The sequence below is a fragment of the Vulpes lagopus genome, chromosome 7, assembly GCF_018345385.1.
Source record: "Vulpes lagopus strain Blue_001 chromosome 7, ASM1834538v1, whole genome shotgun sequence".
Lineage (NCBI taxonomy): Eukaryota > Metazoa > Chordata > Mammalia > Carnivora > Canidae > Vulpes > Vulpes lagopus.
The window spans coordinates 14,840,044-14,866,528 of NC_054830.1; the positions used below are offsets into that span (position 1 = coordinate 14,840,044).

General features: G+C 45.8%; 1 protein-coding gene across 1 annotated transcript in view; it reads right to left on the bottom strand.

Moving 5' to 3' along the window:
* The window catches only part of CDCP1 (CUB domain containing protein 1), a 57,665-nt gene that overhangs the window by 23,440 nt on the left and 7,740 nt on the right, over positions 1-26,485 (bottom strand). The window contains exons 2-3 of the mRNA XM_041763118.1: positions 5,334-5,543; positions 522-884 (exon numbers count right to left, since the gene is read on the bottom strand). Of these exons, the coding sequence (XP_041619052.1) occupies positions 522-884; positions 5,334-5,543 (573 nt within the window). The remainder of the gene's footprint in view (positions 1-521; positions 885-5,333; positions 5,544-26,485) is intronic.

The window sequence follows — 26,485 nt, forward strand, 5'->3', positions numbered from 1 at the left end:
AGGGCAGGTGCCAAACCGCTGAGCCACCCAGGGATCCCCCCTAAACGAATTTATTTTAACTGTAAGTCTGCCTAATTTCATTTTTGTTAACGGCCCTGTTTAGCATCAGCTCACAGAATTCCTGAACATTCAACCGTCAGCTGTCGTGAACTGGTGCGAACCAGATCCAGCACACCACAGATACAATCATAGAAAAGGTGAAAGGGCTACAACTTGGGACTAAGACATGAGACACAGGGAGGTGTGGAGGGCCAGTCCCACTTCATGGTTTGAAAACAAGCCTCACAGCACAAAGGACCAAGAAAAGAGAGTGGGTGCACAGTTTGTTTCACTGAGAAGGGTGGGTTCACACCAGGAGATCCGTACCACTTCTGGAAGAGTGGGATCTTCCTTCAAGGTAGTCATAGGAGAGCACTGACATCTGCCCGTTTCTGACCTAGAACCGTGTGTGTGTGTGTGTGTGTGTGTGTGTGTGTGTGTCTCAGCCTCAGCAAACAGTGGGGATGGAGGGGCGTGCTCACGTTTTATAGAAGATCGGTTTGCGATGCTGAAGCCGGAGATGTTCCTATTGTGAAACCAGGGCAAGTGTAAGGCCATCTTCACCCCTTCTTGCATTTTGATGCGGGACACAGTGCCGTTGCTGCAGAAAGTCCCGATCTTGACAGCGGTGGCATCGATGCGGCCGCTGATGGAGTGAGTGACCCCGTCGGGGCAGCTCTCCCCGGGCCCGATCTGCCTCAGGCGCGGCAGGGCGAACTGTAGCTCTAGACCAATGCTCTTGTGAGCTCTCACGTCCCAGATGAAAGTTCTGTTGAGGGTAGGCAGCGTCGATGTTGAGGGCTGGAGCTGAACCTCGCCAAACGGACAGGGGCCTGCCATGCAGTCTGAAACACAGTCGCAAAAGCTCGCTTGGTCACAAACACTACGGGGCCACTCACTGCCTCCCCTGACCCCTAGGGCGATTGCTGGGGGCCCCCCCGGCAGGCAGATGCATGATCTCCTGGCTGTGCCCATGTCAGTGGCCCAGAGCTAGCTCACTCTTCTTGGGGGGCGTATGTGTGCTCGGGCTGGGGGAGCCCCTTTGGACTAGAGAGCCTGAGGGGTCGCCCTGCACCTGCTTCCCCTCCCATGGTGGGTAGCAGCCCACAGCCAGTCACCGCCCGCAAGGCAGGGGTGAACCAGCCAAGCCTGACCTCCTCCCTTCGAGTGACACAACCTGGCGAGGCCTTCCTGGAAGCCAGACGGAGACCCTTTGTGACAGAACCAGTGCGATGGGCTAGCCCAGGTCCCCAGGGTCTGAGACAGTCACGGTTTCACAGTTTCAAAGGCACAGTACCGAGTTCCACCTCTCAAAACTGGTTTTCCCATCCACATACTCCTCAACACACTGAGAACACTCTGAACTTACAACGCCCCCCCTTAATGGCTGGAGCCCGGAGGCCCAGTGATTGTCCTGCCTCGTGGCTGTAATGCTGCTGTTTTACCACCACTGCAGTTGAATTTTTCCTTTTTTAAAAGCTAATAGCCAAATGACATCCTTTGATGTATTTTGTTTCCTAAGCCTTTTAAAACAAAGCAAGAAATGTTGCTCGCAAGGAAGAAATGGGCCTGTGGAAGAAGTGATGAAGGCAGATGGAACAGGGAGACTTGGTTGTGTTCAGTGTGGGGAATCTGAAAGGTGCAGTGGCTTCAGGCCCCTGTTGCAGGGATCTTCCTGCCCCTAGTGCTGCTCCAGTGGGGTGTCTGAAAGGACCGCCAACTTGAAGTGGGATTATGGGAGAATTTCAGAGCTGGCTAGGACCTCTGGGGTCACTCACACTCAAACTCTCAATTTTGCAAAGTACTCCTTGGAATCTGGGTGACCAGCATGTTTGCAGCGCACACAATCCCAGGGCGAAAGCTCAGGCTGTGTTTGGTCTGCCTGAGTTCTTGCAACACATTGTGTTGCCTAACCCATGAAATGGGGTGAGATGATAAGGTGACAAAGGTGGCTAAAATTAGATTTTGTGTATGGGTAAAGATAGGACCTATTTTTAGGAGCTCATGGAGACTTCATGATATCAAGACACCTTTGGGGCGCCTGGGTGGCTCAGTAGGTTAAGTATCTGCTTTCGGCTCAGGTCATGATCCCGGGCCTGGATTCCAGTCCTACGTCAGGCTCCCTGTCCACCAAGGAGTCTGCTTCTCCCCCTGGCCCCTCCCACCAGCTTGTGCTCTCACGCTCTCTCTCTCTCTTTCTCTCAGATGAACAAATAAAATCTTAAAAAAAAAAAAAAAAGCCACCTTTTTCAGAGCTTTCCATCCATCCATACCTCCAAGTGCCCAGGGCCACATGGATTAGCTCCTGCTGGGGGTCTCGTGAGATCTCTTCATCCTTTTTATTTTTTTTAATTTTTAAAAAAGATTTTATCTGTTTATTCACGAGAGATACATAGAGAGAGACAGAGACATAGGCAGAGGGAGAAGCAGGCTCTATGCAGGGAGCCCGATGCGGGACTCGATCCCTGGACACCAGGATCACGCCCTGAGCTGAAGGCAGATGCCCAACCGCTGAGCTGCCCAGGCGTACCCCTTCACCCTCTTTAGGCAGTGATTTTCTTTTTTATGCTCTGGCACATTTTGATATTGGGGTTTTAAGAGCCTCATTACATGAACTAAGAAAATCCACCTCTTTCTGTGTTCTCGAACAGGGGTCAGCAAGTCACAGCTCATGAGCCCAGTTCAGCACAATCCCTATCCCACCGAGCATAAAGATGTGGGATGTTACTGCCCAGGCATTTCCCTACTACCAGTGGCCGACTCACGCTGCAACAGTGGAGCCCAGTGGTTGAGACAAAGATGATCTGAGATATTTACTATTCAGTTTTTACCTCCTCGAATGGTTTCAATATCACAAGAACTTATCTTCCTGAAGTTTTACAGGATCCTCTATGAAACCATGTCTAACTAACCCAAACCCTGCTTTCCCCCCTCTTGGACGTGGTTTCCAATCTCCTCTTCCATTATTTATTTTTTCAGGTTCCCTAATTTTCTATGAGTCAATCTGGCTCACCATTTCCCTGCAAATTATTCCTTTTATTCAGATTTTCATACTTATTATAATAATGTTGTACATAGTCTCTTTTAGAAATTGGCTCTGTAAATGTCATTCAATCAACATTTATCCTTTCAATGCTGTATATTTGTATTTTTCTCTTTCTTTTTTTCTAGAGGACTAGTCAAGATTTGTCTATTTAATTAGTTTTTATAAAAACCATGCCTTAGCTTGAGTTATCAGATGTAGTCCTAAAGCTGCTGGTAATACTTTAATTACTCCTTTTGTTTTTCTGAACTTCTTTTTTTTAAGGTTTATTTTATTCCCTTTTCTTATCTATTGCCCGATTCATTTATTTTCAGTGAAAGGCAAAAGAAATTTTTCTGGGTATGGCTTTGATTGGATCTCAAATAGTGTTCTCCTTGTTGTTATGACATCTAGGTTCCTAGCCAACATGCCCACCTAAAGCAATTGGGAAATGATAGATTTAATTCTTTCTGCCTGGTGATTATACCTTATGTCAATCTCCTATCCTAAATTCAAATTATAAGGAATAACAATAATCCCAAATAGCCATGGTTTGTTACCTTGTGTGTCAAACATTTTGAGTCCATTAGTTTATTTCACCCTCAAGAAAGCCCTGTTGGTTGGTACAATGACTTATTTTACAGTTGAAAAAAAACCAAGTCACAAAGCAGTTAAGTGACTCATTCAAAGCCACGTGATGAGCTCACATGATCAGAAGCCTAAAGCTTGAAGCCAGATCTAGCTCTCTCAGCCTTGAAGCTACTGTTTACCCCATTGTGTCTCTCGGACCCACCTTACCACACTTAAGTCCTCAACCTTCCAATTTCTTTCTTTTTTTTAAAGATTTTTAAGTAATCTCTACACCCAGTGTGAAACTTTACCCTACAACCCGGAGATCAAGAGTCATAGGCTCCACCAATTGAGCCACCTGGGCGCCCCCAATTTCTTTGTCTTTCAACTCCCTTGCTTTTTTTAAAAAAATATTTTATTTATTTATTCATGAGACACACACACACACACACACACACACACACACACACAGAGGCAGAGACACAGGCGGGAGGAGAAGCAGGCCCCATGCAGGGAGCCCGAGGGACTCGATCCTGGGTCTCCAGCATCGCGCCCTGGGCTGAAGGCAGCGCTAAACCGCTGAGCCACCTGGGCTGCCCCTCCCTTCCTTTTTTGCTCTTCATCAGCAACATTTTAGCTTAAAATTAAATTAGTTAATTTAAATTTGAATTGAATTAGGTTTAAAACATTTTTTTAAACAATCTTTTTTTTTTTTTAAGATTTTATTTATTTATTCATGAGAGACAGAGAGAGAGAGAGAGAGAGAGAGACACACACACAAAGACACAGGCAGAGGGAGAAGCAGGCTCCATGCAGGGAGCCTGATGTGGCACTTGATCCCAGGACTCCAGGATCACGCCCGGCCAAAGGCAGGAGCTAAACCACTGAGCCACCCAGGGATCCCCAAAACTTTTTTTTTTTTTTTTAAGATCTTATTTATTTATTCATGAGAGAGACACACACACACACACAGAGGCTGAGACACAGGCAGAGGGAGAAGCAAGCTCCATGCAAGGAGCCTGATGTGGGACTTGATCTTGGGTCCCCAGGATCACACCCTGGGCTGCAGGTGGTGCTAAACTGCTTCGCCACCAGGGCTGCCCCAAAACTTTTTTTAAAAAAAGATTTTATTTATTTGTTTGAGAGGGAGTGAGTGAGAGAGGGAGCATGAGCAGGGGCAGGAGCAGAGGGAGAGGGAGAAGCAGGCTCCCCACTGAGCAGGGAGCCTGATGCAGAATTCAATCCCAGGACTCTGGGATCATGACCTGAGCTAAAGGCAGACACTTAACGGTTTGAGCCACCCAGGTGCCCCTGAACTAAATTAGCTTTGAAGTTTTAGTTTAACAACTTTAAACTTTAGTTTAAAAACTTACAGCACCTCAGCTGGAGCATCCCAGACCTGAAGGAAGATCCTTAGCTCTGTCAAGGAACAGTGTGGCACAGGGGTGGCAGGTAAAACCTGGGGCCAGCATACCTGGGTTCTTGTCCTGCTGTGACTCATTAGCCATGCTAACTTAGGTGAGTTTTTGTGAGTTTCTCAGAGGGCTGTTTTGTAGATTCAACAACTTAAACCGTGGAAAGCACTGAGAACCACAAACAGCCACATACCAGCTAAATAGAGCATGGGGTTTCAGCATTTGAGGCTGGTTTAGCCCCAGAAAGAGAGGCAGGGAGGCCAAACAGTTGGTGAGTGTGTACTTACCAATATTCTTCTGGATATCAATGACAAAGTGATTCTCTGGGTCCTGGCAGCTGAAGGAAAAGATCTCTTTTTCTCCAGATTTGATGGTCAACGTGGTTTTATGTCTTTTAGAATTGATGATGTAACAGGGCTTCACTGGCAGAGCTGGGGTCCCAGGCTTTATGAAAACTGTAATGCCACTTCCTTGTGGCAGGGCAATCTCAGAAGCTTCTGGAGGAAAGAAGAAACATGGAGTGAGCAGGACAATTTAGGTCTCCAAACTTACTGCCGTCCCCTCTGTTGGTCCAGGAAGGATACACCCTCTTTGACAACTTTGTTCCCTCCCTCCTGGTCTGAGAAGGGAGGTGATGTAACATGACAGTGCTATCCTGACCAATGGGAAAGAAGCAGGCTATTGCTGATGGGGTGTTGACAAGTGTCTCATTTGCATTATTTTTTCTAAAACTTAAAAACGCCGGACCACATCCTCAATGTTTTGAGCAGTGAGCACAGATACCCCATCTGTGTAGCATTAAATAGCCATCAGAGAAACTGTCACACCTCTTCTGATATGACTAGATGAAAGTCCATGTACAGAAACCGTCTATCTATATAGGGACATATTTGTTGGCAAAGAGCTGCTGTCTCCTGCTCTGAGAGCTTTACATGCCCAGTATATACATGTAAACCATAGTGGAGGCTGGGAAGAAAAAAAAATATTTTTTTTTGTTTTTTTTTTAAGAAAAAAATTTTTTTTAAAGATTTTATTTATTTATTTGAGAGAGCAGTGGGGAGGGGTAGAAGGAGAGGGAGAAGCAGACTCTTCCCAGAGCAGGGAGAGGGACTGGGGCTGATCCCAAGCACCTCAAGATCATGATCTGGGCAGAAACCAAGAAGAGTCAGATGCTTAACCAACTGAGTCACCCAGATGCCCCTAAAAAGTTACTTATTTTATTTATTTTTATTTTTATTTATTTAATTTTAAAGATTTATTTATTCATTCGTGAGAGACACAGAGAGAAAAAGAGGCAGAGGCACAGGCAGAGGGAGAAGCAGGCTCCACGCAGGGAGCCCGACATGGGACTCGACCCCGGGACTCCAGGATCATGCCCTAGGCCAAAGTTGGCGCTAAACCGCTGAGCCACCCAGGCTGCTCCCTATTTTGTTTTTAAAAAGATTTTATTTACTTATTTGAGAGAGTGAGAGAGCACAAGCAGGGGGAGGGGCAGAGGGAGAGGGAGAAGCAGGCTCCTTGCTGAGGAGGGACACCCACGCAAGGCTTGATCCCAGGACCCTGGGATCATGACCTGAGCTGAAAGCACACGCTTAACCAACTGAGCCACCCAAGTGCCCCTAAAAATTTATTCCTTAAAATCAACTTGAGATAGAATTTATATACGTTAAAACATATATACGTTACAACTCATTTTAAGAGTTGTAACAAATGAATATACATGTGACCAGTACAATAGTCTAGATATAAAAACTTTTCATGACCCCTTTTCATGTCCCTTTATGGTCAACCTTGGCTTTTGGTCCCAGAAAACTATCCATTGCCTGATCTAGACCCTCATATAAACAGAATCCTACAGTGTATTCTCTTTTGTACCAGGTTTCTTTGCCCAGCACGCTTGTGAGTTTAATCCACATTTCCGCAGGGATAGGTAGTGTGTTTCTTTTTACTGATACGTAGTATTCCATCATCACCATAAACTACGATTTATTTATCCATGCACCTGATGAGTGACATTTCAGGTTTTCTAGTTTTTGACCAGCCATGTGCTTTAATGTTATCCAAACTACTAGCCTGCATGAGTGTCATATACATTTTTCCTCTCACGGGAAGGTATGAGCACACTTGTATTCCCCAGGCCAGCTGCTGTGTGTGATCATACATTGGGACTACTGTCAACGTCTTCTTGAACCTCTTTCCCTTGTTCGCTCTGCTGTAGCTTGGCCAGCCAGCAGCTCTTTATATAGTGTGGGAATTGATCTGTGATAACGAACTGCAAATATTCTCTCCATTTTACCAGTAAGACCTTTACCCTCTTTGGGCCTCTGTTCCTTATTCGTAAAATGAGGGGGTTGGGTTAGAATAACTCTACTTACATTTCCTGCCAGCTCCCAGTCTATGACTAGTATCTGACTAAGTGAGAAGTGACTTTGCAACTGTAAGCATTCCAAACCACTGCCCAGCAGTGACACATGTCTCAGAGCGCCAGGGCACCAGCTCAGGTGCCTCCCTGATTTTGCTTTCAAGATGGCTTAGGTGCATTTTTTGGAGCAGAATGTCCCAATCTCTCCACCTTTAGCTTGTACTCCCTCTCTTCTTTGATCACTGTGCTCAGGCCACCTTCGCTTTCTTTCTTGAAAACACTAACCTCCAAAACAAAAACAAAAACAAAACCCCACTAACCTCTCTCCCATCCCCAGGGCCTTTGCACATGCTGGTTCTGATTTCTTTCTTTTTTAAAGACTTATTTATTTATTTATTTATTTATTTATTTATTTATTTGCCACTGAGCAGGGAGCCTGACATGGGGCTTGATCCCAGGACCCCAAGATCATGACCTGAGCTGAAGGCTTAACCAACTGAACCACTCTGGCGCTCTGGGTCCTGATTTCTAAAATGTTCTTTCTCTAGCAAGACTTGGGTCCTTTTTGTCATTCCAGTCTCAGCTCAAAGGTCATCTCCTCAGAGCAGCCTTCCCTGACCAGCCCCCTCAAGGGCTCCCCTCACCTCCCACCTCCAGTCTTCCTGCTTTATGTCCCTCTCTGCTCTAGTCTTTGAGAGCACGTTGTTACTTGTTCATTCGTTCTTGCTGTCCATGATCAGAATGTGAGCTCCTTCCTACCGGAAGGCAGCAAGAATTTGCCTGCCTTTTTCAGTGGTAGCCTCAGGATCCAGCCAGTGCCTTGTGCCCATGTGGAAGCAGAAGTCACAAGCCTCTCGGCAGCTCCGGGGAAAACGAAAGTCTCCAAATACTTGTCTTGGCTGCCTCTGGATGTATCTCACAGACATACCACCGCTCCAGGATTTCAGTCTGGGCTAATAAATCTTGGTGGGAACCAGGGGCTCCGAGCTTCTTAATTAACCGTGAAAACACTCTCTGAGGCAGAGGTTTATTTACTCCAATGCTTCATTTTCAAGCCGTGTAGCCATTTAGAATCTTCCGAGATGAGAGCTGAAGGCCCAGGGGTTCTTTAAAACACCAGATGAAAATGAATCTAGATCCGTGTTCAGAAACTCAGTTGTCAGACTGATATTCAAGCGGTATATGTCAACCTTCTGTTCTTTTTCTATAATTGTAAAGTGTCTTTACCATGCTATTTGCAAAAAATTCTTGGGACACTCAGTCTCGGGAAGGCATGGCATGCTCTCTCGTGGCCTCCAACCCCGAAGCTCCAGTCGGGCTAAATCACCGTCAAGGGAAGCTGTGTCTAGTCTCAGGACTGCAGCCCAGCTAGCTAGGTTATCAATTTCTTCTCCATTCTTATTTCTCCCTTGTGTTTACCCCCGTTGGCCACAGCATTATTATTATTATTTTTTAAAGATTTCATCTATTTATTAATGAGAGGCACAGAGAGAGAAAGAGAGGCAGAGACACAGGCAGAGGGAGAAGCAGGCTCCATGCAGAGAGCCCGACGTGGGACTCGATCTGGGGTCTCCAGGGTCAGGCCCTGAACTGAAGGCAGCGCTAAACCGCTGAGCCACCAGGGCTGCCCATGGCCACAGCATTATTTAAAAATTCCTCACTCGAGGCACCTGGGTGGCTCAGTCAGTCATGCATCTGGCTCTTGATTTCAGCTCAGGTCATGATTTCAGGGTCTTGAGATGAGACTGCATTGGGCTCCATGCTGAGTGGGGACTCTGCTTGGGATTCTCTCCCTCTCTCCCTGCCCTTCCCCCAGCCCCTTTACCAATGCATGTGCTTGAGCAAGCTCGCTCTCTCAAAATAAATTAAAAAAAAATTCAAATTAAGTGTTAGACTCTAAGCAGATCAGCAGTTGCCTGATGGGGATGTAGGGGTGGGGGGGTGGGGGCAGAGGATAGAGGCACCAGGGGGAGAGGAGCCTTTGCAGGATGAAAGAACCACTCTGTATCTTGACCATGGAGGTGATTACACATTGTATGCAAATGCCACAATTCATCAAACTGTACAGTTAAAATTGGTGAAGTTGATTATAGATGTAAATTATACCTTAATAAACAAAAAAAAGGGGAAAAAACATGTAATTAGGAAGATTGTGTTTTTACACAAAGTAGGCACTTAATAAATGAAACAAACAAAGGGTTGTCATGACCATAGTTAAAATATGGTTTAATAATATTTGGAGTGGGCCTTGTTTCTCACACGGTATGAGTGATATTTTCAAATATCTTTAAATTAGATTTCAAGAACAAGGCTGATCTCACTACAATGTCTCTGCTCAGCGTTTCCTTCCTACAGGCCTGTACCCCCAACTAATTCTGGGTGTATAACAATCTGTTCTATTCTTGATGACAGCCAAAGAAAAATGGATAATCTCTTTTAGAAAATTATTTTTCAGGGTGCCTGGGTGGCTCAGTCAGTTGGGAGGATCCTGGGATCGAGCCCTGCATCAGGCTCCCTGCTCAGTGGGAGGTTCTGCTTCTCCCTCTGCTTGTGCTCTCTCTCTCTTGCTCTCAAATAAATAATCTTTTTTTTTAAAATAAAGTATCTTAAAAGAAAAGAAAAATTGTTTTTCTTTTAGAATCTTTTAGAATCTTTAGAATTGTCTGGGTTCATAATATGTTCTAGGGGCCCATGCCTGATGCAAATGATTTAATGACAAAAATCTCTGGAGTTCCCGCCCCCAGGGAGTTAATAGTCTAGATGAGGGGTTTCTTTTGTTTTGCCTTTTTGTTGTTGTTGTTTTTCCCAACATTTTATTTATTTATTCATGAGAGACACACAGAGAGAGAGAGAGAGAGAGAGAGAGAGAGAAAGAGAGAGAGGCAGAGACACAGGCAGAGGGAGAAGCAGGCTCCATGCAGGGAGCCCGACGTGGGACTCGGTCCCAGGTCTCCAGGATCAGGTCCTGGGCAGAAGGCGGTGTTAAACCGCTGAGCCACCAGGGCTGCCGTTTTGGTTTTTGTTTTTTAAAGATTTATTTATTTATTTACTTGAGAGAGAAATTGGGAGGAGGGGCAGAGGGGGAGAGAGAAAATCTCAAGCAGATTCCCTTCTGAACTCAGAGCCCAATGTGGGGCTCCATCCTCCAACCCTGAGATCATGACCTGAGCAGAAACCAGTCAGACACTCAACCGACTGAGCCACCCAGGGGTTTCTAAATGGTCTCTGGAAGGCTTCAAGAATGATAAAATCCCAAGGTCCAGGATGCTCACCACAAGACCTAGGAATCTGTATTGGAAACACTTTTTTCCCCTTTGTGCTAGGAGGTAGGGATTCATTTTTACTATTTTTTTCTCATATGGAAAGCCAACTGTCCCAACTCTAGTTACTGAACACACCAATCCTTCCTTCATGAATTGCGAATGCTACCTGTTTATTTATATTTTTAATTTTGGGTCAAAATAACCGAGATTTTCGGGGATCCCTGGGTGGCTCAGTGGTTTGGCACCTGCCTTTTCGGCCCAGGGCGTGATCCTGGAGTCTGGGGATCAAGTCCCACATCAGGCTCCCTGCATGGAGCCTGCTTCTCCCTCTGCCTGTGTCTCTGCTTCTCTCTCTCTCTTTCTCTCTCTGTGTCTCTCATGAATAAATAAATAAAATCTTAAAAAAAAAAAAACCGAGATTTTCATTCTAACTCATTTTGTCAACCAAGAAGATGAACCATTGAAAGGGATCAATGGGTCACTTCAGGTGAGCATTATTTTTTTATCATCTCACCATGTTTCTTCTGCCTCCTCAGTGGCCAACCCAGTACACTGAACCACTCAGCCATGGTTCACAGCTCTCCTCAGTACCCCAGATCAGAGAATCCCTACCCAGCTTCCCAGCTCACTGTCCAGAGGAAACACACACACAGTAAAGCCAAAGCTCACCCACTTTTGCAATAGGAGGGGACGATTTACGTGACAGGCTGTTTCCTGGGGTCATGGCCAAGGACACATCACCCATGGGACTGCCTCCCTCATCCTCAATGATATATATGTTAGCAGAGGGGGCAGATGGGGAGTGAGAGGCTAAAGATCCAACCATGGACATGCTTGATTTCTAGACTCCCCTTACACCCAGCTCCACCATTCCGTAGCAGAGAGACCCTCATGGCTTGAGTAAAATAACATAACTCATCACAGATGCTCTGAGTTTGAGAATGACATGTTGCTTGCATATTTCCCTCTTCTACACTCACCATCATTAATCCTACCTTGAATCCGGAAATCCCAAAACTGTGGAATAAATCTCAGCCATCCACCACAGCCACCCCCAACCAGGTCAGCACATGTGAGGGCTTGACAAATGCAGTGTAATTTAAAGAAAGTGATTGGATGTTTTCTCCTTCAGCATCTCTTTCTTTTGCCTCCCCAGAAACTTGGTATTTCTCTGGAGTAGTATTTGGGAAGATCTATAATCTAGGTTCACAGAAACTCAGACAATGCTCTAAATTCTGGCATGATTTCGAGGTCTTCCGGGTTGAAAGACATCCAAGCCAAGCCTCGCGGAAGCAGTGTGTGGGCTCCCAGGCTCCCAGCTGGTGCTCATGAATCACACCTCTCTTCTTCACTCTCCTGCCTTCCGACCTCTCCTTATTAGGACAACTTTGCTAGTTTCTGCCTCACCGGCAGCTTCTCTGGCGGGAATTTCTGATAGTTTTAATCACCATTCATTATTCACCATTCATTAATCACCATATCACAGGATATTATACAAATGCCCCTGTTATATCTTTGCCCTGCTGTCCTATTTCTTTCTTTGCAAGGGACATGCATCCAAGGAATAGAGACTCCGAGAAAAGGATTCCAACAGACATAAATTGGGGAAGTTATTTGCTCTCAGATTTGTCAAGAACAGTTTAAAAGACTGACAAATGTGCTTTAAAATTTTTTTAGATGGGTCAGAACCAGCGGCCTCAATTCTTGGGTGTGGTTCCTTGGCAGGAGCTTGACTTCCATTCACTCTCCGTCCACCAAAGACAGACCAAGCAGCTCCCAGCAGGCCTGGGTCCAGCCCAGGCAGGAGGGGACACCTATTTAGATGGATGATGTCTTGCAGGAGAGCCCAGGATGTCGAGGGAGACAAAATGCAGAAGCCGAATGGTATGATCATGAATCAGCGTGGCTGATCAGTCACAGCCTATGTGGGAGTCAGATTCCAAAGCAAGTCTGCCTATAAGGGGAAGAGTCTTTCTGGCCAAAACAGCCCCATCCCCATCCTCTCTTAGGAAGATGTCTCATTGCACGTCCACACCCCTCTCTCAAGTCCATTGGCTCTGGCTGTTGTTTGCTCATCCGTGGAGCGGAACCCTGCTTCTCGGGTTGAGCACCAGGCAAAGTAAGGATTTGATTTTAGGCGCCAGGTTTGCAAAATACATTTTGTTAAACTGTAGATGATCCCTCAGGGCATGGGATGCTCAGACCACGAGAGCCTGAGGAAGTGACATTAGCAGAAGGGACAGTGCTCTCAAATAAAGAGAGCCTCACACCTCTCCACCTCACATCCACCCTGTGGCGACATTCACACCTTTTATACAGTCTCTTCTGCTTTTAGTCCCTGCAGAAAGCAGTTGCTGAATTCATGTAAGCTGAGTATACATTTGCCTGCCTGCCCCGCCAGACCCCACCTGATAGCCAGCGACTTGAAGGCACCGGGGAAAATCGAGGAACTCTGAAGACACTGAGGGTCAGCTATTCACAGTCTAGGGGTGGTGGTCAAGGAAGGTTTCCCATTGGAGGCACAACTTAAGGTGGATCTTGAAAAATCAGTAGAAGTTTGCCAGCCAGGGATAGTGAGATGGGTGTCAGGAAGGATAGGTGGAGGGAACAGCAGGTGCAAAGACACAGTGGTATGAAGAACATGGATCCAAGGTATTTGTTCTGGCTGGAGGGCAAGAAATATGTGGGTAGAAGAGGCTGGAGACAGGCAGGGGACAGGCTGGGAAGGGGCGTGGTCATGGCCATGCAGTTTGGGCTTCCCTCTGTGGACTAGCATAACTTAGCAGCTTTGCATGATAGTTAAGAGCTTAGATTCTAGAATCTGACTGCTTGGGATGGATTCCTGGCTCTATCACTCACTAACTGTGTCTCCTTGGGCAAATTCCTTAACTTTTCTGTACCTCAGATTCCTCATCTGCAAATGGAGAGAATACTGGCATTATTGTAAGGACTAAAAGAGTTAATACCTATGAAGTTGCTTAGAACGGTGCCAGGTAGAGATCAAGGTTAGCTGCTATTATTGTTGATAGTTGAAAGCCCAGGGCTGGGCGGGGACGAGGGTGAGGCAGGTGAGGCACCTTGGGGCAAGCTTGAAGGAAGCCTTCCCTCTCAGGGTTGTGCAACCGTGGAGGCCTCCCTAGCTTTTCCACGCCTTCCTTGCCCTGGCTTGGCCCTATTCACTGCTTATCGAAGCTTTTCTATGTGTGTTGACTTGTGGGATCCAGTAACCCTTTGCAGCTCAGAGATATGACCTTGCTTCCCCATGTCTGATGAACACTCTGATGAGCCGGGACACTCTGCTTTGACCCCAGCACCCCTGTGCTGGCTGCTCGCCCCAAGGGACCCCCTGAGCTGCCCTCTGGGAAGCTGTCAAGGTTGGCCGAAGTACCGCTGTCCTTAGGAAGTGCATGGAGTTGCTGATTGACACCAGGGGCTAGGCATCACCAACAACATAACCCCTTTAATGGGGTCTGCTGTGGGGAGGGGGTATTGGACTGTCACACCACCAAATTCAGAATCTTACTAATCCCATGGACCTGGGGCAGTAAGGCCAGCAGACAGAGGAGGGACATCTGGTTTTGACACCCCAAGTCCCCCTGGCATCTGCTTGGCCAGGTCTATTTACATCCTGGTCAGCTGAAGGGAAAGTCTTAGCAAGGTAGGAGGTCGCCTGTCTGCCCACCTGGAAAGAATTAACCGTTCACAGTTACATAAAACAGAACACAATGGAAGTTGCTGTTTCTGGAACTAACCAGTCTCTCTTGGATGAGAAGCCTCTGGACTCTAGGCACCAGGCATGCCTACATAATAATTATGATGAACACCCAATGAGTGATGAGTACGTGCAGTCTCTGCTCATATTCGGTAAAAGTATTTATAAATCCCCACCACCCCCACAGAGTGGTTCTAATGTTAATGCCCATTTTACAAACAAAGAAGTTGAGGCTCTGAAAGCTTAAGTAATCTGCTCAGGGGTATATGATTAGTAAGAGGCGAGGCCGGGTTCTGTGTCCAAGTGGTATGACACTGGAGCCCAGCAGGACACCCAGCGTGAGAGACGACCACTCTGCGGAGCTGGCTCTGCCCAAGGACCTCCACACTCAGCCAGGGACTTTGTGAGAATGGTTTGTTCTCACTGCCAATCAGGACGGAATAAAACATGCTCTGGCTGCTGGGTCTCCAGGGGATCTCCAGGATTATCAAAAGGGAAAGATGTTTGTTTAAAATGGCTTAATAGCCACCCTGCATTAGCAGAAATCATTCATCATGTCAAAGTAATTTGCAACTCTAGTCTGAATTTAAACGTAAGATTTAAAGCTCCCTGGAGCTCAAAATGTTTGGGATGTGGTTCTCTTTATGTGCATCTTCTTGGACAGGTCTCAGCGCAAAGACACAAGGAAAGGAAATTGGCATGTTTAGGTGCTAACGGTTTGGCAGCTCTGTGGGGTCTGCCTAGGGGTAGTGGGATGGGAGCATGTGGCCACGCTGGTGGTAAAGAAAGAGCAGCCACATTTCTGGTAGAAAGCACTGGGTATAAAGAGCTAATGCCAGGTCTTGGTGGAAAAGCATCCTGCAGACGTCTGGACCCTTTGGGCGCACTTCTTGAGGCCACTGTCAGATTCAGCAGGCAAATTCAGACTCAATAGGCAAATTCAGGAGAATTCCCCAAGTCCCCATCTACTGAATTTCCTTCTTGTTTAGTTGGAGTGGATGAATCTCAACCCAGGCCTCCAGTTTGGCTTGGCAGGGAATATCTGCTCCTGGATAGGGACCCTCACCCATTCTTCATTGGTTTGGAAATCAAGCAAGCCCTGATAAGGCACACCAACACCTCCCACCACTACTTAATCTCCCTTTCCACTCCAGCAGCCTCACTCCCCAGACTGGCTGGGACAAAGCAGCCTGTTGAGGCAGCAGGACAAAGGGATATGGAATGATGGCTGCCCACAAGGCACCCCACTTGTGCCTTATCGAAGCTTTTCGATACAAACATAACTCAGCTTATGACCACTATGAATAATTCATGATACGCTAACATGCCCCAAAGATGCTGGGGCAAGTGTGGTGGTTGGGGTTGGGCTGGGGGAATGCTTCAGGCTACTATTGGAAGTCCAGAGGAGGGGGTGGGTAACAGGACAGGTGACCATTCTCCAGCTCCAAACAGCATGGGTACCTCCTAACTGAGGATGCTGGGCCATGGTGGCCACAAGAACTCACTGACCATGGCCCCATTAGAGCTTACAGGTTCTCCAAAGGTAAGGGTCTCACTTTAAGCTCATGTACTAAACACTGCAGTGAACAGCTAACCTACCTGCAAAGGCTGGACATTGACCACAGTTATAAATAAAAGGCCTGGGGGTGAATAAGCACCACCTCCCACCAGGGAAAGGGTAGGACTGTGACATAGGACCTCACTGGGGAGGTCAGGGCAGGGAAGACGGCAAGCGCAGCAACAGTGGAAGGGCCAAAGACAACTTGGTGTTGCAGTTTTGATGAAGGCTGATTTCTGGCCATATGACCCAAGGTAATGATGAGCCACTGTCCAGGCCAGGTGCCTTCCTGAGTCACATCTGGGGATTTCAGGGTTCCAAGGACGTTACATTCCCACCCCCTCAGTGAAAGAGACCCACAGGTATCTTTAAAATAGTTTACCATTTCCATGGCTCTTAGAGTAATTCCAGAGGACAAGATAAACTAAAGTTCAAAGAGCAATGTGAAAAGCAACCTGTGTGTAACCCGAGTCAATCCAACTTGCTGAAATAGTTGGTCAAAACAGGGGACGGTTATGTCTACCCATTCACTTCCTACTCTTGATTCCCAAACTCTTTAAGACAGAAATTTATACACACAGATGCAAGTTGTTCATTTTTTTTTAAAGATTTTATTTATTTATTCATGAGAGACACAGAAAGAGAGAGAGAGAGTCAGAGACACAGGCAGAGGGAGAAGCAGGCTCCATGCAGGGAGCCTGACGTGGGACTTGATCCTGGGACTCCAGGATCACACCCTGGGCTGAAGGCAGCGCTAAACCGCTGAGCCACCCGGGCTTCCCAGTTGTTCATTTTCTAAAGTAACCAAATGATCCTCTGAAGAGGACACGAGCAATCAACTGTCTGCAGGGCTTGTGATTTGAATTATTTTTCCAAAATGGTGATGGGTGTGCATATCCAAACCCTTCTGCTGTATTCTTCCCTTTTATGATCAAAGACACACCCCATTTTAGAGATGCATGTTAGAGACCCCCAACTAGGCTGCGGACTATCCTCCACACCACAGTCTGGAACAAATGAATCCATCTACACATAAATCTCTCTGGGACTGTGGCCAACCCCAAACACGGGCTTTCACATTTAATTCCAGATTGAAGCAAATCGCACTGCGTGAAGGAATAATTTCAAAGAGGGCTACAGAGGGAGAAAAAGTTGCATCATAACAGACTTCGAACATGGGAATCGCAGAATTAAACAACAAACATAACTCAGCTTATGACCACTATGAATAATTCATGATATGCTAACATGCCATAAGGCCAGTTTAAATCACATTTACATTTTATGAAATGTTAAAAAGATTCATTTTGTTAGACCCTGAAGTGTGAGTTACCATGACTGTGAAAGTCACTAAAGATCCCATGGATGGATGGGGAAGAACCAAAGAAGCAAGTTGAAGAACCCATCTGTATGCATGCTCACGGACAAACACAGGACAGTGGACCCAGAGTTCCCCTTGCCCAACTGCCAAATGCTTAGCAGTTGCTGGATCTCTAATTTCCTTAGTGTTCCAGCCCTAAAGTACTTTGTTCCCATGGCCCTGCCTTGCCAATGGAGATTAGTTGTCCAGGTTCTTCTGATACAAAGTCAGCAGAGAGTTGGGCAGCCCGGGTGGCTCAGCGGTTTAGTGCCACCTTCAGCCCAGGACCTAATCCTGGAGACCCGGGATCGAGTCCTGTGTCGGGCTCCCTGCATGGAGCCTGCTTCTCCCTCTGCCTGTGTCTCTGCCTTTCTCTCTCTGTGTGGGTGTCTCATGAATAAATAAAATCTTTAAAACAAACAAAAACAAACAAAAGTTAGCAGTCTCTCTCTAAGCAGAGAGATGACTGCACAAGAATCCATACACAAAAGACTACATGTTGTAGGAATCCATTTGTATCAAGTTCTGGAAGAAAAACCAACCTGTACTTATATAAGTCAGAACAGTGATCCTCTGAGAGACAGGTATTAACAAGGAAGGAAAAACTCTGGGGTACTGGAAGTACACACACACACATACACCCACACATAAATACGTATGTATGTATATACATATGGAAAATGTATCAAGCTGTACACTTTTTATGTATTTTTTATGCCTCAAAAAATAGTTTTTAATCTCCCACCCCCAAAAGGCTATTTGAAACCTGCCCTGATGAGAGACTCAAACACTCTACCCCGGCCCCCTTCTGTCTTGGGCATGTACCAAACCTCTTCTGAGTCCCTTTTTGTGCTTGCAGAGTGCTGAGCACCAGGTCTTGTCCACAAACAATTCAAAATCTCTGCCCTCCAGGTCTTAGGCTCTTGCAGAGTTTCACACTTCTGGCTACAACAAACTTTTTTTTTTTTTTAAGATTTTTATTTATTTATTCCTGAGAGATACAGATAGAAACAGAGACATAGAGGGAGAAGCAGGCTTCATGCAAGGGGCCCGATGTGGGACTCAATCCCAGGACTCCAGGATCATGCCCTGGGCTGAAGGCAGCCGCTAAACCACTGAGCCACCCAGGCATCCCAACAAACTGTTGTTTATTCGACTCCGAAGAAGGAGGATGAAAACCTGTTGGACTCTGATTGAAGCCTGAGTAGTGGTCTGAACCTGGTGTGCAATGAGTTAGGCTTGTGCATCCATGTGGGAGGGACCCTGTGGGGTGTGTCAAGACTTCCTACCTATGCTGGTAGGTACATGTTACAAAGCAAGGCTTGGGACCATAGGGGTGCTTCACTTAATTGTGGTGAAAAATAAAAAAAGGAAGAGAGTACTCATCCTTCCACTACCCACAAATAAACCCCACAAACATTCTTCTTTTTTCCTCCTCCTCCTCTTCTTCTTCCTCTTCTTCTTCTTTCTTTCTTTCTTTCTTTCTTTCTTTCTTTCTTTCTTTCTTTCTTTCTTCTTCTTTTTTCTTCTTTCTTCTTCTTCAATTTATTTATTTAAGAGAGAGAGACAGTATGCAGGGAGGGGCAGAGGGAGAGAAGAAGACTCTGCTAAGCGCAGAGCCTGATACACGGCTCAAACTCACAATCTTAAGATCATGACCTGAGCCAAAATCAAGAGTCAGATGCTCAACCAATTGAATCACTCAGGTGCTCTGGAGCTTTCCCTTCTGAGCTGAGTTACCATTATGGTGCTTGTCAAGTGGACTGCTTGTCTGGAAGTGTACATCAATGAGGATGTCCAAACACATTGTATTTACTGTAAAACTTTAGTGTCCAGATGCTGGAAGGTGACAGGGAGACAGGTGAGTGGGTCAGAGGGAAGGTGATGCTGTGGTCAAGAGAGCTAATGACTGGTCATCTCACCTGGCCCAGTGGGCTGAGCAAAAGTAAGAAGAGTATGCTACCACCTTCATGTGTTCAATATTTGCCACATGCTGGGTACTTTCTCTATATATCCTTTTGGTAAACTGTTCACATTCACAGCTAGGAAGATGCATTGCTGAGATTCAAACCCAGGACTGCCTGACTCCAAAGCCCAAGCATGCCTGCTACTCCAAGATATCACACTCAAGGTCACAGGCTGCTGGGTAGGTTGGGGTAAACCAAGCATTTGCCCCAACCCCATCCGGGGAGGGACCTGCTTCAGTTATAGCACTCAGCACCACCAACACAGAGAAGTGTCATGTTTGCTTTTCCAACACCCACTCTGAATATCAATACTACCCTTTGCCCTGGTGTAGAGGCCCCTGTGACACAGGCTATGTTCTGTAGGTAGGCAGGAGCCTAGTCATCCAAAACAAGCCTGATTGCCCTGTTTGAGTCCCTTTCTTGGCCTGTCATTTTGCCCCTCAGAGCCCTGATCCCAATTCTCCTCATGAAGGACAAGTCCTAGGCAAAGAATGACGTCCACTCACCCTGCCATCTCTGACATCTTCACCACCTCCTTCCCTACCTTTATTCCTGATCTACTCTGTCTTTATCACAGTCTGGAGGGTGACTAGCTGACTCACCCCTCACTCCATCCTTGCTGCAACCAGAAGGACAGACAGCAGCATGTGCAGCCAGGGCATGTCAGCTGTCACCAAGTGGCAGCTGAGGGGGTGGTGGTGAAATGGGTCTTTTGGGGGCCTTAGGTCTACCAGTTTCTTTACTGCAAAAGCCCAAACTCTTGGTTATTCATGGGGATATAACTAGGGAGAGTGCGTGTATCACCATGGCAGAAGCCAGGGCAACCTACAGGGAATACAACCTTCTGTTTGGTGATTAGGGATCAGTACCTCTTGCTGTTATTAAAGGGCATTCTTAAAGGGCAAGGGGGTGTCAACACAAGTCTCTGGATGAGGCTATCTCAAATGACCACAGGCCAGGTCAATAAAGTGATTTCTTTGGCACACCAGGTGGCCCAGGGTAAAATAGCTCAGTGAAGGAAGGCTGCACATTCCCGGAAATCTTTGGGGCCAGACAGGCATATGCTTTCCTCACCTTGGGGCTAGGACAGCTTCCAAGAAGTGTTATGTCAATGAGGAGGGCCATTATAGGATACATTACATCAGAAGGTGGTGATTATGGGAAGTGTTGTGTCAACAAGATTAACTGTTATGGAAGATGTCTCATCACTGAGGAGACCACTATAGGAGAACGGTGGTTGTTACAGAAAAGTGTTATGTCCACAAGGAGGGATGTTACAGAAGATATTGACATGGAAGGTCTTAAACCAATAAGAATGGATATTATAGGGGTTCAACCATCATGGAAAAAGTTACATCAACAAGGCTAGGTGTATTGACACCTGGACAGTGCCAGTATTGGGACTAGCCAGTGATCTTAAGGTAATCATGCTAAACATTCAGGGAGATAAAAAAACAGCATTGAGGGATCAAGAATACCAAGATGAGGGTTTTGAGGAGCCTGGCCCCAAAACACATTGTGTTGGCAGGTGGAAGAAAAAAGCAGATGGTTATTCCTGAAAGGGAGAGAAGACACTGTGGTTCTGAGCACTTTGCATTTCATGAGCCACATTCCTTCCGTACAACAGGAGTTGATCCTACTGTTAAGTGTTATTATCAGGAAGTAAGAGGAGGATGGAAACAAAACCAGCTAGAAATTCCCAGAGCAACAGGGCATTTAATCCTCATTCAACTACATTCTGTTTTGCTCCTAGAGCTGGTCTCCAATTATAAATCATACATTGAAGGATCATGATTTTTTTTAAAGTTTTAAAATTCCAGTTAGTTAACGCATAGTGTAATATTAGTTGCAGGTATACAATATAGTGGTTTAACACTTCCATACAGTACTGGGTGCTCATCGAGACAAATGCGCTCCTTAATCCCCTTCACCTACTTCACTCATTCCCCCCCCCCCATCTCCCCTACCCTCTGGTAACCATCAGTTTATTCTCTATAGTTGAGTCTGTTTCTTGGTGTGTCTCTCTCTTTTTTTTTTCCCCTTTGCTTGTTTGTTTTGTTTTTTAAATTCCACATATGAGTGAAATCATACGGTATTTGTCTTTCCCTGGCTGACTTATTTCACTTAACATGGTATTCTCTAGCTCCATCAATGTTTTGTAAATGGCAAGATTTCACTCTTTTTTATGACCGAGTAATATTCCATTGTGTGTGTGTATCTATAGATATCTATATCTCTACCATATCTTCTTTACCTATTTATCAATCGATGGATACTTGAGCTGCTTCCATAATTTAGCTGTTGTAGATACTACTGCTGTAAACATCAGGGTGCTTGTATCTCTTTGAATTAGCGCTTTTGTATTGTTTGGGTGAATACCTAGTAGTATGATTGCTGGATCCTAGGGTAGTTCTATTTTTAGCTTTTTGAGGGACTTCCATACTGTTTTCCAGAGTGGCTGCACCAGTTTGCATTCCCACCAACGGTGCAAGAGGGTTCCCTTTTCTCTGCATCCTCGCCAACACCTGTTGTTTCTCGTGGTTTTGATTTAAGTCATTCTGATGGTGTAAGGTGGTATTTCACTGTAGTTTTGATTTGCCTTTCCCTGATGACGAGTGATATTGAGCATCTTTTCGTGTGTCTGTTGGCCATCTGGATGTTGAAGGATCACCTTTAATTACGTTTTTTCAGATAGTGGATCAGTTAGCAAGTTGTCTTTTCAGAGATGGTGGGAAAATGCTCTGGAAATGTCAAAACAACACTGTGGGATTGTTAATGAATGACAGAGCCAACCTCACGGTTTGTTGTGACGTCCCACAGACCTCAGACACGAGAACACCTTGTCTTCCTTCTTCTCTTTTCCTGCCTATGAAAGCTAGTCTCCATCCCCAAACTTCACTGCAGTTTTTATACATATATCTTTCAAATGTACTTATCACATTGGACAGTGTCTCAAACTCAGCTTTTGGGGCACAGGCAGGCAGAGTAAACGAGGAAAAGCCAACATGGGGTATTTGCAGAATCAGAGGGTGCATGCTCTACTAAATACTTTGTGATTCAGCTTTATTTCAAAACACATCAAGCCGAGATCTCTTATTTGCAGCCCCCAGTTTACATGTTTGAATCCCTTTTAGATGGTGAGTCTCTGCAGAGCAAGGGACTCAAGTTTCCTACCTCTGTATATCTACCATCTAGCACAGGGGCCCTACAAGGTCTGTGGAATGGTTGGGACTTATTACTAAATGGCTTAAGGCTGGACAAGATTTTTCAAAGACTTCCTAGGCAAAAATCAAATTCTCTAGGCCTGCTCAGTACTAGACTCTAAGAGTGCATTGGGGGAGAAATGCAGCAATTTGCTCTTCAAGAAAAGTTGCTCCAAGTGGAGAAGGTAGCTTTCGTCATTAGTTCCCTAATTCCCAGTGACAGGAATTTTTACTGTCCTTTACTGCAATCTTTCTACACAACCAAATTCTTGCAGGAAGCAACTGTAGGCTTCATGCAGACAGTATCTATATTCACAAGATCTGTTTTTTTTTAATCTCTTTTTTTTATTAAGATTTTTATTTATTTATTCATGAGAGACAGAGAGAAAGAGAGAGAGAGAGAGAGAGAGAGGCAGAGACACAGGCAGAGGGAGAAGTAGGCTCCATGCAGGGAGCCTGATGTGGGCCTCGATCCCGGGTCTCCAGGATCATGCCCTGGATTGAAGGTGGCGCTAAACCGCTGAGCCACCCAGGGTGCCCACAAGATCTGTTTTTTAACAAAACTATTGATTGCTATACTCATACCTGGCTTTAAATTTTTTTAAATTTAGAATTATTATTATTTTTGAAAGATTTTATTTATTTATTTGACAGAGAAAGAGCACAAGCAGGGGGAGTGGCAGGCAGAGGAAGAGAGAGGAGCAGATTCCCCACTGAGCAGGGAGCCCAATATGGGGCTGGATCCTGAGACCATGACCTGAGCCAAAGGCAGATGCTTAGCCGACTGAGCCACCCATGTGCCCTAAAATTATTTTTAAAGCAAAACTTTGGTGATAGAAGGCTAAAGGCCAATCAGTGGTTGCCTGGAAATTGACTGCAGAGGGGTCTGGAGGTACTTTGCAGGGTGGTAGGGATGTTTATCCTGCATTTGACAGGACTCATGGAATAGTGCCATTGTGATTGGTGAATCTTGTGCCGTGTATTTTAGAGCTTAATTTTATGGCTTTATCTTATATCTTAATAAGGCTGAAAGATATCTTTTACATTTAGATAAATAATACATGAAGCACAAAGAAAAAACGAGTCTTTTGATCAGTAAAAAGCCTTACTTTTATCTTGAATCTACAGGCGCAACCACTGATACCAGCTTCGTGTGTGTCCTTACACAGGGAATCTGTGAATATGTAAGATATATCTATATGCCACCCTGATTTTATTTCATTTCATTTTCTTTTGCTAAAGGCAACATGCTATACTCACTGTTCTGAATCTTACGTTTTTTTGGTCCATGATATATCTTGATGTCGCTCCACATCAGTATATTAAAAGCTACCCAATTGCCTTAAATGGCTACATAGCATTCTACTGTTGCAATGTACCATGATCTATTTAACCAGGCTTCTAATGATGGACATTTGGGTTTTTCCCAGTCTCTAGCTACCAGGACAAGGAGCTTATCTAGATGCTTATCTAGAGTTTCAAGGTGCCAGTGACACACACCTTCCCGGGGTCCCAGGGTCCTGGCTTGAACTTGGATTGTATTCCCCACACAGGCACAGACCAGGGAGGCTGGAAGATGTTGATGCAAGTGTTCAGTGATGGGCTCTTATAAGACGACCCAAGCACTGTTTACAATTTGAAAAAGTCTTCCATGTTCTGACAAGTTGAGAACTTGCTCCTGATAGATTTAGCCCAAGGCTGAAGTGCCTGATAAGATTGTCAGCAACTTCTAGGCTGGTTGGGTAATTCTTCATCTCTGGGAGGGGATTAAAGGCAGGGGTCCAGCTCTGCTTCCACAGCTTGGCAGGTCTCGGGGTATGACACCTGCTCACAAGAATAGCTATAATCCTCAGAAGCCTACTGGGGTGTTCTCATTCATTCCTCAGAGTAATTGAGCATGGCATTAAAGTTATATAAAACTGGTCTGGTCAGTTCCTTGGCTAACAAGAAATACACATACAATGTGTGTATGTGTGTGTAGGTGCTCACTTGCAATTTTTAAAAACTTGTTCTAGTGTCACTGACAATGACTTCTTTCAATTTTAAATCCAGCAGCTTCACTGCTAGGAACTTCCCATGAGATGCCCTCACACATGCCCAAAGTCAACTGTGCTGGGATAGAAACCCAAGCACAGCATATGGTAGCAGAGGCCTGAGAACTACCTAAATGTCTCTCACGAGTGACCTGGTTACAGAGGCTATGGCTTGGTAGCTACATCCAGACTGTCTGCTCTTGAAAATCTCCAAGTTCTTCTTGGGCTCAAGTCAAATAATCAAAGAAATAGCAATTCTCATTAGCTGAGGAATCTGTTCCAGGCCAGACACGGTGCTAAGTGATTTACAGACATGATTTCATTCTGACCTCCAGCTACCCACGAGGTGCTGCTGGGTCCCTGTTTGGAACTGAGGACATTGAGTCTTAAAAGAGGCTAAGTAACTAGCCCAAGCCACCTAGTTAGGAGGTGGGGGAGTCAGGATTTGAACCAAGCTTTGCCCTATCCCAATGCTTGTCTGAATGAGATTGCTTCTGAAAAGCCAGCAGGTAACCATGAGCCCATTAAGACCTCTGGTTCAAATCCTTCCATTTCTCTGCTCCCCTCTCCCTCTGCCAGTTTCCTGGGCCCTTGGGGATGCATGGTCTGAGGACGTGAGAAATGCAGAGGTGAGCAAGAACCCAGAAGCCAATGGTGACTGAGCAGTGCTGGGTTTATGACTTGGAGATGCTTCAAGGCCAGCTCCAGTCAGACTTGTCACATGGCGCTCAGCAGTGAGGACAGCCCATCACCACTGCTGAATCCTCCTGAGGACCGTGTTCGCAGCTGTCGGAGGCCTCCAGCAAAGCAGAGGCTTCCAGCGGGAACAGCACATATAATAATGCCTCCCCCTACACTGCTGGCTCTTGGCCTCACCTCCATGGTGCTGTACCACTCCACACAAGAGCTAGGTGTCTATCTCGGTCCAGGAGATGCTCTGAGCTCTTCCCATCAGGGGCTTTATCTCTGCATCCCTCATGATGTCCCTGGACCTCTCACCAAACATTTGCGAATGGTTTTCAGGTTCAACGCTGTTTTTAGCCAAACATTTCTGTTTGAAATAGCCTGATGTTCCTGCCACCAGATCAGTAGCAGAAGATAAGGTATCTGTTTGGATGAACAGCATGTGCCTGGACAGACACTATCCCAGGTCACCTCCCAGCTGGACCACACATTATCGAGTGCTACAGAAGGCTCCTCGTGGCTTCAAGCACTGTGTGGTATCGTGCATGGCCACGTGGCTGACCCGACACCCAAAACAACAGCTTAACTTATGCTCCATGTGATTTTTGGGACTCATAAAATTTGATGAAACTCATTTCTGGAGACTATGTTCTATCATCGCAGACACAGGCAGCAGATTGGTACTTCGCATATTTTTGCAGAAATGGCATATTTCACCCAGAATCCTCTGGTCTTCTGTCACAGAGGGTCAGAAGTATCTGCACTTCACTTAAAACTTAAAGAAAGCTACATCGTCTGTGTTTATGGAAAGGTTTTATTTTATTCTTTCAAGATATTTCCAAATTTATTACTTAAAGATGCTCCTCCTGTGAAGTGGGACATGTAATGGCTTTGGAGTCATATTGCTGAGTGGTGTTTGCACTGGATGGCTGATGCAAGAGGACGGCCCCTCCCGGGCAAAGTCAGGCCAGTAAGGCCGTCAGAGGTGCCCCGGCCCTGGGCTCCTCTGCTCAGGAGAGATTCGAGAAGGGCAGACTACTTTTTCTAAGTCTAGCAGTTGAAGAAAGAACTTTTAATTTCATACAAGTTTGTGAAGCGAATCTCTGTAAGGCAAATTCTGATTTTCTATTGTGTTCTCTCACAGATTCCAGGATCGCTATTTAGAGAAAACCAAAGCGAACCAAACCACCCAGTTAGGATGCTGTGGGGGCAATATGGCTCAAATGGGGAGAACATACAGGACAATACAAAGTCCTTGTCACGATCATTACTGCCACCAGCAAACCGTCCACAGAGA